This window comes from Cucurbita maxima, unplaced genomic scaffold, assembly GCF_002738345.1.
Source record: "Cucurbita maxima cultivar Rimu unplaced genomic scaffold, Cmax_1.0 Cma_Scf00035, whole genome shotgun sequence".
NCBI lineage: Eukaryota > Viridiplantae > Streptophyta > Magnoliopsida > Cucurbitales > Cucurbitaceae > Cucurbita > Cucurbita maxima.
Genome location: NW_019272051.1, coordinates 234,498 through 246,403, shown reverse-complemented (window position 1 = coordinate 246,403; position 11,906 = coordinate 234,498). Strand labels below are relative to the sequence as shown.

The 11,906-nt window shown below is 35.8% G+C and overlaps 1 protein-coding gene across 2 annotated transcripts; it reads left to right on the top strand.

Annotated features, from left to right (window-relative positions):
- Nucleotides 1-711: 711 nt before the first annotated feature.
- LOC111467856 (serine/threonine-protein kinase haspin homolog) lies at nt 712-10,747 on the top strand. 2 transcript variants are annotated; one of them, XM_023112925.1, is made up of 16 exons: nt 712-778; nt 809-840; nt 940-1,069; nt 1,166-1,264; nt 4,895-4,985; nt 5,188-5,783; nt 6,382-6,505; nt 6,788-6,897; nt 7,193-7,304; nt 7,665-7,757; nt 7,829-7,890; nt 7,968-8,098; nt 8,236-8,306; nt 8,424-8,476; nt 9,786-9,852; nt 10,418-10,747. In XM_023112925.1, the coding sequence occupies exons 2-16, from the start codon at nt 825-827 to the stop codon at nt 10,547-10,549; spliced, it is 1,887 nt and encodes a 628-aa protein (XP_022968693.1). In that variant the 5' UTR covers nt 712-778; nt 809-824; the 3' UTR covers nt 10,550-10,747. The 2 variants fall into 2 exon arrangements, with proteins under 2 accessions (XP_022968693.1, XP_022968692.1); XM_023112924.1 differs by having other exon boundaries at nt 721-840.
- Nucleotides 10,748-11,906: the final 1,159 nt, after the last annotated feature.

Genomic DNA, 11,906 nt, shown 5'->3' with positions numbered 1-11,906 from the left:
GCTAGAAGGGCTTTTCAACAATATGATGGTGCTTGCGATCAACAGACCCATTTTGTTGATGTATGTGAGGACACGAAACATGATGAGCAATTCCAAGGGAACGAAAGAATGTGTTATGAATTTTATGACATTCCTCACCCCAATCAGACTTGACACACTTGATTTTAGTATCTAGGAGGCACTCAACACGAGCTTGGAACTGCAAAAGTATATAAGGAGGTTATGTACGATCATGCATCAAATAGACTGAAATCATCAATGAAGTTGAGCCACCAACCGATGGAGGTGCAGGACCTCAAACATCCGAAAAAATCAATTCCAAAGGTGACAATGACCCAATATTAATGGATAGGAGCAAGTTCTGAAAGTTGAAGGTCGAACATAAATGAGTCACAGAGAAAAAGGAACTTACAGTGGTAGTGGCAGAGGAGAAACTGAATTCCCATCCGGACCCTGCAGGTAAAATGAACATATACGAAGACACGGTTGAATTAATTTTAATATTCCCAAAAAATGAGGAACTATATTAAAAATACTAATAGATAAGGGGTTAAATTGAAAAATTAAAATGGATAGGGACTAAATTGAAATTTTTTACCGCGCATACAAAATTGTAAAAGAGTAACCCCTATGTTTATTGTTTGGCGAACTTTTTGCCCTTAAAAAACGTGTTCTTAGTTGGGACTTGGGAGGGGCATTTAAATGGCGTCCATTTCCGGCCTTAGGTGGCTCATTGGCCTCCCGCCATTCGGACATTCGAACGCTCCTTCTCTGCATTTGACCATCTGCTCTCCACTCCCTCTACTTCGTCCAATCTTGACAGCATGAATTCCAAACCAGGTACAGGAAACTACTCAACTTTCTAGCATTCATCTTCCTTCCATTCGTTATATAATTTGTAGCGTAGTTTCTTACTGTGTTAGACGGGTCAAATTCTAGGTGGGAAGGGCATTGATTTGTGGTCTGAGTTAATAGCTAGCGAAGGAAGCGAGGGCCAAGAAGAAGCGCGAGTAGAAGAGGTTTATAGACGAAGAAGGCCATCCCAGAAGACCGTTCATGAAGTTCCTTTGTAAACTTTCTTCACTCACTTGTTTAATTCCTCTTTCTGTTTTCTTTTGTGTGATGAAATCCATTGTTTCTTGTTTTCGTTTCAATTTTCTTGCAGGAAGCAAAACTTAGGTTCGAATCTTCGCGATGTGAACAGATTGAGTTTTGCTGCTGTTAACAGTAAGAGAATTAGTTGGAACCGTGCCCTTTCCATCAGGTTTACTTCGTTTTTCTCTTAATGTTCTTCTCAACTTCTTGCTGCCAATTCCAGTAAGGGTGCTTATGTAGTTTGATCTGTGCTTTCTTAGTTCTTGTTAACACGGATGTAGCTTATCTCTTTTAAGTTGACTATGGAATGACTAAAATGAAACACAAGGGGGCAAATATCCAAACGACAACAAAGAAAGCCTACGTGATAGATTAATACGTTCTGCAGCAGTAGATTGTTAATTTACCACGAGTTATCATTCCTTATCGGATGCCATGAAGTGATCTTAGAAAGATAGACGAGTTGTATGATCTTCGTTGCCTTACACGAAACAGTCGACATTTAAATTTTTTTCCCCCTCCAGTCCTCTTAGATATTTCTAAAAATAGGCTATAGAGTTTTGAGAGCAATACTGTATGACCTTGGCCCTTATAGTACATTCTTCTTTTCTTGTAAAAAAAGAAAGTATTATTCACATACCCTTTCCAATTTGACATCTAGCACGTTGATTCACTTGCTGAGTAGCGTCACCTCTATAGTATGTCTAATGAAACTCTTTAGCAAGGCCTGGGTTCTATTGGCTCGATTTTCTGATGCACCCAAGTTTAAGCTATTTTGTTGAAATTGAAAAATCAGCCTAAAAACATACAAAAAGGCTGTATTTATACAAGAGGGAGGGCTTGCCTGATCGGTCAACAGCCAAAAAATAGCTGTAACAAACATAAAACTATCAGCCTAAAGAATTACAAGAAAGAGAGTAAAATTACCACAACAATGACTGGTTAAGAAAACTAACATAATGAAAGGCCCTGCATCAAATCCTTCTCACCAAAAACAAAACTCAACCCACAAGTTTAAGGTGCTTAGTTTAATTCATAAGGATCAAAGTAGGGGAAGGCGATGGTCATATTTAAGGTGTTGTTGCAAGTCTAAATTATCTTGCTGTTTTTCATATTAAGTTTCAATGAGATACATGTGCCTTTTATAGTATATAAATGCTAACTAAATCTCTAAATACTAGGTAACAATATAGATAAATTAGGGGTCAACTACTTTTCTTATTTAATGAAATTACATAGGTATTCCTTCAACACTTCCCCTTAAACTGAGTAATAGATATCACGGTTACGTACTCTATCCTCTTTTGTGGGGAAGGCCAAGGGGGAGGATCTAGAGCATCAAGGAGAGACCTTAGACAAGATGTTCTTAGTCTCCTTTCCTCTTCTTGCTTGTTGTGGATACCCTCAGTAAGATTGTTTCCAAATGTGTTGATGGTAACATTATCAACAGCTTTTGAGGTCGGAAAAGATAAGTTACCCCATCTTATCTTCATACTATTTTCTTTTGCTCTAGGAAAGAGGAGTCGTTTCTAGACCAATCTTAGCGTTTTTTGAGGCCATGTTGGGACTTAAAATCAATAGAGGTAAATGTCAGATTCTAGGTTTGACTTGTGACCCCAGGAAGGTGAGTAGTTGGGCTGCTCATGTAGGTTACGAGATTGGTTTGTTTCCCTCATCGTACTTAGGGCTCCCCTTTGCCATAATCCAAGGACTCTTCCTTTTTGAAACCTTGTGGTGGACAAGGTGAGAAAGAGAGTTGCCTTTTGGAAGAGAATCCTTTCTCAAAAGGTGGAAGAATGACCTTCATTCGCTCAGTGTTGAGTGGCTTCCCTATCTATTTCTTCTTCCTTTTTAGAGCCAATTATTCCGGTGTAAAAATATTGAGAAGCTTATGAGGGACTTCTTGCGGTAAGGGATGATGAGGGTAGAAGTGTGCATCGTGTGAGTTGGGAGATGGTGGAAAACTTGATAAACCTTTTGGGTTAGAACTAGGGAATTTAAGGACTCATAACAAAGCCTTGTTAGCCAAATGCTTTAGCGGTTTCTCCTTGTCCAAGCAAGCATAAACCTCATCCTTATGAGTGGACGTTGGGTGGGGTCAAGGACACTTATAGGAATCTATGGAAAGAAACATGAGATGGACTCCTCTCTTTTCCTTACCTTGTTCACTATTTTGTGAGCGATCAGAAGGAAACATATTTCTGGCAGGATAAGTGAGTGGGGGATAAACAAATGTGCTTTATGTTTCTCCATTTACATCATTTGTCCTTCATGAAATTCCGTTTTGTGGCTGATGTTTTGGATCCTTCCAAGAGCTCTCCTTCTCTTTTACTTGGTTTTTGTCGTTCATTGTCTTAAAGGGAAATAGTGGATATCACAACTCTCTTATCATCGATTAGAGAGTTTGAGTCTAGGTTGGGGAGAATGGATGTTCGTTTTTGGAGTCCCAACTCGACTAAGGGCCTCTCTTTTAGATCATTCTTCCATTGTTTGTTGGACCCTTCTCCCTCTAGTGATTTCATTTTTATTCTCTATGGAAGGAGAAAGTCCAAAGAACGTTGAATTAGTTATTCACATAGTAGTAAACACTTTTGATCGACTTACAATAAAGATGTCTTCTCTGGTTGGGTCGTTTTGTTGCATTATTTGTTAGAGGGCGAAGGAAGATTTGGATCATATCCTTTGGAGATATTCTTTTGCTTGTTCTGTTTGGAGTTATTTTTTTTAATGTGTTTGAGTTCTAGTTATCAAGACACACAGATTACAGGGAGATGATCAAGGAGTTTCTTCCTCATACCTTTTCAAGAGGGGGGATTTCCGTAACAAGCCAAAGTTTGTGCTTTAATATAGAGACATTGGGGGGAGAGGAACAATAGAACCTTAGGAATTGAAAGGGATACAAGTGACTTTTGATCTCTCATTAGATTCTATGTTTTTCTTTGGGTGCCGGTGTCAAATTCTTTTTGTAACTATTGATTAGGTTTTATTCTTCTTGATTGAAGTCCCTTTCTCTAATAGGGCTCCCTTTTGAAGGTTTGGTTCTTTTGGATGCTCTTGTAGTCTTTCAATTTTTTTTTAATGAAAGCTAGCTTTTCATCAAATATATAAATATTGAGAGTCGACAGAAAAGAGACAACTTGATGACTTTTTGGACAATCATATGATAGTTTTTTTTATCGTTTGTTGGAAATGAAATTCCCCTATGGGTCTTGTCCTTGGAGGATTTAGCTCCAACCAAGGTGGGGAATTCCCATTTAGAATAGAATCAGGAAATAGTTTCCATCAATGTTTTTGGAACAGGGATGGGAAGTACATTTCCCGTGCTACCTTTCCTCTGTCCTTGATTCCAATTTTAAAAAATAACTAAAAACATTTACCATCCTTTTCTATTATAATGGTTGATATGAAATATTTAATATTTTTTTTTAAAATGAATTATTTAAATTAGTAAATAATGCAAATACAAAAAGTTTCATGCAAAATGCATGTAATTTTAATATATTTGTTTCGATTTTGATATTGATTACTTTTTTAATATAAAAAAATTAAATATTGAATGAGAAATTGTTTTTAGTGATCCCTACATAGGGGTGGCGATTTCCCAACCTTGACCATCATTGGGTCCGGTACAAAGATTAAAAAGGTTTCTATATAGCTAGTGACAAGGAGGGGGGTCTCTGACCCTGCTCCATTGCTTTATTGATTGATGTTACTCTCTAACTATATATTCATGTATTGTCTTCATTTTCTTTCTCATTCTTTTGCCATTGGCTGAGTGTATTGTGTTCACTTTTATCAGAGGTAGGGCGAGTATTGCAGTTGAGGCTTGTTTAGATAATCAGCTTCGGCATAAGGAGGCAAAGAGAAAAGGAAAACCTGCTCTACCCAAAGTAGGCTTCTTTTTCTTTTGGTGACCTTTGTTTCCCCTTTACCTTATGCAATTTTGAAGAGTGCTCCGTACGTTTAATCTTATTTAAAAAAATTTGGACCTTTTTGTATCACGCACCAATACCCTTGCATAGAGTATTTGAAGTTTATATGAGCTCCTTCTGCTACACTCATCGCATTTATTTTAATATTTGAAATTGACAGGGAAAGTTCGTACAACCTACCAACTTTGACAAGGAGCGTGCATACTTTCAAGAGGTAGATGCTTTTGAGTTGTTGGAGGAGAGCCCTTCACCCAAGAGATTCGGTACATGGGCAAGCAGTCAGTTTGATAGTGCTGCATTACCATCTCTATGCTCTAAAATAGAAAAATGGTTAATTTCCAAGAAATCAAATTACAGTCTTGCACCTTCAAGCACGTTATCAAAGATATTAGAAACTCCACTGGAGTCCATAGAACCAATTGGTGGCAAACATTTGGACAAATCCAATTTGAGAACTCCTGATAAGTCTGCTAGAGAGACAGATGCGCGCTTGTGCTCTATTCAGAGAAGATTTATTTCCAGTCTAAATGATGTCGATGCCCTTGAAATAGATAGCAATCGAGACAACAGAAGTACCAGAGCAGAAGATGTGAGCACAGAGGATCGTGCAGACCTTGAAGTTTCTGTGAAAAAACTTTCTTTAACATCAACATCTACTTCTTTCCATAACTATAATTTGGATCCATTTAATGCATTATTAGCAGTTTGTGGACAGTCAGCTCCTTCCATGCTTAAGGATGCATTCTCTAATTATTGGTTTGTTCCTCAGGCTGCAAATACTTATTTTCATATATTTACTCCGCTTATTGGCTTAAAAGAACATAAAAACAGTATATCTAGCCTTTTGTCTTCTCCAAGATTTAAAGGTTAGTTTCTGAATCAGTCATCTTCTTTGCAACTCGGACTTCGTTGCTTAAGAAGTGGCAGGAATAGGTTCCACCTCTAAACGGAGATTCCTAAGTAATGTAATTAATGCCTATGAAGTGTTCTTTTTGAGGATTAGCTTTTTAGGGATCCTGTTGCTGCCTTTTAGTTTATTTTCAAGCTTATAACACGACAACTTCTACTTGGAACTAGTAATTGGATGAGTTGATTCAGGATCAATCCCGACAAGTTACAGCTTTCTTATTACTGTTGAACTCAAGTAATTTATCTGAAATTGCAGTCACCATTTGTTATAGAGGAAATAAATACATTCACATATATTTTTCCCTATGCGATTATGCATATGGTTTGTGGTCACTGCTCTTGCAATTTAAGTTGTTCTCCCGTTAATTTCTTGGCTTACTTTAGTTCGTATGTTCCTCATTCACAATTTTAAAATTTCGTTGATTAGTGAATTTTTTTGACTCAGTGACCCGGAAACTATTGTCAAGGTTGGTGAAGGTACATATGGAGAAGCTTTTAAAGCTGGTAATACCGTTTGCAAGATAGTTCCAATTGACGGAGATTTACAAGTTAATGGAGAAGTGCAAAAGGTACATTTTACCACCAACTCATGGCTGTTCCAGCCTGGCAAGTGGCACTTCATGGAAAATTTCAGGGATGGAAGATCATGTTGAGTTCTTTCGTTTTGGAAGCAGAATTTTAATGCATTGGTTTTTTGTTTAAATTCGTTATTATATATTTTTTTTTCGTTCGTTCTTTAAAAATTATAATAATTGTTTTTTTCTTTTGTACCATCTCGATGATTCTGATGAATGTAGTTGAAATCAGAAATTTGTTATAACTCTAAGTCAGTCATACTTACCTTGTATCAGAGATCAGAAGAACTGCTCGAGGAAGTCATACTTTCCAGAACTCTGAATTCTCTAAGAAATCAAGAGGGCGGTGCTGATAATTTTTGCACAACATTCATAAGAACCATAGAGTATGTTTACTGCCTAGTAAGATAAATGGTCATGGTTTTCTACAATGTCAATGCACATCCACTAGCTAGAATTTTCCACCACGCTTTTCCTTTATCCGCAGTAGTTTGTTTCTGCTTTATGTTGGGCTATCAAACATTCTGATGTGATGCAATTTTTAGGTCAATTAAAGAGTAGAAAACTTGTTTCCAGCTCATCTCATACGCTGGGTTTTGTGAGAATAATTGCCGTTGGAAATAATGGAGCAGTTCTCATGGACTATTAAACTAATACTTTCGTGATCTTTTTATCCAATAGTTTAAGGGTGTGCCAAGGTTCTTATGATGCTCTACTAATCAAGGCTTGGGAAGATTGGGATGAAAAGCATGGCTCGGAAAATGATCACCCTAAGGAGTTTCCAGAGAAACAGGTTTCTTTTTGTATAGATCATGAATTATTTATTTTTCTGAAATATAAAAAGTTTATGCATCTGAGTTTTTATCATTTATATGTACCAACGCCATAAAGAGGAACAAAAGCACGGAAACGTATATTTGTTCGCATAATATTGCTTATCTTGTGAAAATAATTTATGTAGCTAGAAGATCACGATCATTTTAATTGTGTGTTTCTTTGTATTGTACCAACTTTTCACTTTTTTTTTGTAAGACCTCACAATCTATTCCTTGAGTAATGGTTTGAAATTATTTTAAATAAAATGTCATATTATGATATTAGAGGCTTGGGTATGCAATTTATTCTGTGGTTGACTTTTGCTGATGTTCTGTAGTGTTATGTGGTGTTTGTTCTCCAACATGGGGGAAAAGATCTTGAAAGCTTTGTACTCCTGAACTTTGATGAAGCCCAGAGCTTATTAGTACAGGTTTGCAATGGATTTTACTAGCATTATTGTCTTTTGAAGCTTTAACCAAATCAAATTTTGACGAACTGCAGGTTACTGCGGCCTTGGCTGTGGCTGAAGCTGCTTATGAATTTGAACACCGAGATCTGCATTGGTCGGCTTCTTCCATCACAGTTAATTTGGTAGTTTCTTTACATTGACTACTGATTTGGACCGTGTATTTATTGCCAGGGGAAATGTACTTTTGAGTCGGAATGATTCTGAAGCGATGCAGTTCACCCTTGAGGGTAAGAACATGACCGTACAAACATTTGGACTTCAGATTTCGATCATTGACTTCACCCTATCGCGAATCAATACTGGTAAGAGGTTTTTAATTTATCATCTATGGAGTTTGCACTGAGACAATTCCCTTAATTAAAATTTGTTTATGAGTTAGTTTTGTTGGTTGCCTGACCAAAAAGGGAGTTACAAAACTGAATGAATGTTTGACATGCAGGTGAAGACATACTCTTTTTAGATCTCTCATCGGATCCTGATCTCTTTAAGGGTGCAAAAGGAGATAGACAAGTAAGCAAGCATTCAATTTGATTACTTAAGAATTAAGATAAATCTTATCAATCCACTTATTTAAAAATTTTAGTGTTACTTTTTTATTTTTATTTTTATTTTTGTTCTCATATGCAGTCAGAAACATATAGGAAAATGAAGGAGGTGACTGGAGACTGCTGGGAGGGGAGGTACAAGTGTTTATGCGTTTATCTTTCTATCATATCTGAATCAATTAGAGGTGATTTTGATCTTTTTCCCCTTTGGCATCCTCAGGATTTAATTGTTTAAAAATTTAGAAAGACTAATATATGCTTAGTGGCTAATATTTGATATTTTAAAATCTATTTCTGTTTTATAATTTCCAATTTAGCCTTAAAACAAGATGGCCCAACAGTCATGTTTCCTCTTTACTTCCAAGAACTCCTATACAGTTAAAAGACAAAAAGCCTGGGATAACATTCTATTGAACTCGAGTAATAAGAGATTTTTTGTTTGTATTCACAATGGATTTGTACTCTCAAAATTCATTTTAGTCCTTGTAATTTAACCCTTATTGTAAAAAATTTCTCAAAATTAAATGTAATTATTTAATATATATATATATTTTTTTATAGTTTATAAGTATATTTGGTTCCTAATTAGTTTAAGAAATTTTAAATTTTAACGATACTTTTTATTATATAGACTAAATTATTCCAAATTTTAAAGTACACCGGACTAAGTTTGTACACCATGTAGTTTAGAGACTAAATTCTTACACAAATGAAAATACAAAGATAAAACATTAAAAAAGTTTTAAGGACTACAATGTTACTTGGATGAAAGTTGAAGGACAAAAGGTAATTTTTGACTGAACATTTTTCAATTCAATCTCTTTTAATGTTGGTGAATATGAAAATTGGTTGATTATAAACTTACAAACTAAGAAAAATCTAGAGGACAAAAAGTCATCTAGAAGGAAAACAATCGAAATTTCTTCTATTTCCTTGGGAATTTAGAGGAGAAATAAAAATCTTTACCTTTTTCTCCTCAAATTTTAACATTTATCAATTGTCATGGACTAAATTGAAAAATGATAATGCATAGAGGATTATGTTGAAACTTTTTAAGCGATTGGGATTAGATTAAAAAAGAGTGACTAAAAAATATTTAGCCTTTTAGAAATGTCCAAAAAAGATGTGGACGGTACTGTTTGTGCTGGATTATCTGCTTGGTAAAAGTGTAAAGGGGAAGATCTTATTCTCGTTCTTTTTCCCTCCTTTCAGCAAGAGCGTCCATTGTTATTCTACTTTATATGAATCCACAAACTCCATGCACAAAGTTGATACATCTAAAATTTTAGAATATAAGCGATGAAATTTAGCAAGATAATTTATGGCTTTCAAGTATAGTACTCAGTAGTAGACATTTTTCCATCCATCATACTAACCTGATACCTTTCACCATTGAAAATTGTCTGTGACTCATAACTGAAACCGTTGATTTTGTATTCAACAGCTTTCCTAGAACGAACGTCCTGTGGTTACTCTACCTTGTGCATATATTACTTCTGAAGAAATCATTCGTAAGTCTTCTATATCTAATTAGGAAACCAATCATGATTGTTCCTTAGAACCCAAAGAATTGAATTTAGCTTTTGTGAACAATCACTTTCATTTGTTGTAAGTTACTAAAAGAAAATGTATTTCTCATTTCTCAAGGACTGAGTAGATTCAAATGGTGCTCAGTACATTTTAATGCAGAATATCAACAGAATTTGGTTAAGTTATAATTCTTATTCTGGAGTATGATTGTGAATCCCCAGATAAGTAGCTAGATTTTTTTGGTTGTATTATTTTCGAAGGTTCGTACATATTCAGATAGTTTAGTTCTGAAGTGGATGCATATTCTGTGTCTATATCTAAACAAAACTTGTTAAAGTATGAAGTTGCTTATTCTGAAGATTGACATGAATCCTAAAGATAAATACCTTGGCTGCTCTCCTTTTTGTTTTTTCCTTCTGTGATGTTTACCTTCTAGGGGATTCACAAATCCAAAGGGTGTATATGTACAGTGGTTTTGGAAATGTTTTTGCTGTCTGAAATGTTAACTGTAAAAATTTGATTGAAAGGCTGTCGATATTTTTCCAGGAGCGTAGTTCAAAGCATGAAAGGGAACTGCGGGCACTCAAGAAACGTCTGGACAAATATAACTCAGCAAAAGAAGCAATTTTTGATCCATTTTTCAATGAGTTGATTGTTTGGTCAAGCAGTGTGGAGTAGAGCTGGATGATTTTAGACTCCAACACGAAGTAGAATGAAGTCCTGATATTGCTCCCTGCCGGTGGATGTAAATTAATCTTTGTATTTGTAATGTTTAAAAATTTATAGACTAAATTAACACAAATGTAAACTATAATGACAACAGGTATATCTTAAGAACCTTTCTTTTACTTTAAATTGTTAGGCTATCTTGTTCCTTAACAGTGACTTTTCTCTTTTCATTATGATTTATCTCTGAGTTGTTATAATTATGGAAAATTAAAGGCAAACTTATCAGAGAAAAAGAAGATTGATAGGTGATGATTTAGATAAATTTGCTTTAGTAAAAAGTAGGGTGCATAATATCACGTTTTGCATTACATTTACTTTATGATGATCTCTGAGCCAATCGATTTCAGTCTTCGTTAGAACATCATCTGAAAATGTGCTGGCAAACCACTACCGTTTTATCTTCTACTAGAATCAAGCATATGCATGCATGACATAGGCTCAACTCTCAAGGGTTGTGGCACGACAGCCCAATACATTTTAACCAAAATTCGATTCCTCTGTTTCTTTATTTTCCAATTTTGGGCAAGGAAAAGCACCCTGCTCTTTTACATTATCTTTGATATTTCTCCTTTCAGTGTATGTGGGCAGGAAATTGACATGCAGCTTCTGGACTGTCGCATAGATTTACTTTGCATGTAAGGGGGGCATCAAATCAGTGACTGCTGGAGAATTTCTTTGAAAAGCTAAGTTTTTCATCTTTGTTTTCAGAACTATTGTTAGGGATTATCTTGAATGCCTTTCCTGAGTTGCTTTATTGTGCATTTGAATTATCGTGATTTAGTTTTGAAACATGTTTTGATTCTGGAAGTGGGAATCAGACGGTGGGTGTATGGCTTTATGCAGGGAGCCCCAGGGAGAAATATAAAACAGGTGATTGACAGTATGGGCACTCTCTCTGAAATGCTTGTTTGCTTTTGGCTTTGTCTAGTCAGACAGGTTGCTTTTGATCCATTTATACGAAGAGCCAAAGCGTCATAGGTTATTCCACATGCATTGTCCCCACTCCCATTGTATATTCTAATTCTTAATGGCACCATCACCCGCAGCAAAAGCACCGCCATGCTTGTGGAAAGTAGCTGAAAACCTTTTTTGAGCCACTTTGGGAAAGCATTTGCAGCATCAACCTCACTTCACTTAAGGTCTGCATCATTTTTTGAATTTTTTTCCCTTTGTTTTGCTGCACTGTGCATAAACTCACAAGTTCTGCCCGTTCTGTCTCGTTTTTCTTCCAATAATGGCTGTCAAATCTTGTACCTGAAGTAATCTCAAAAGGCTAAAGACTGCATCATTTCATCCTAATCCCAAT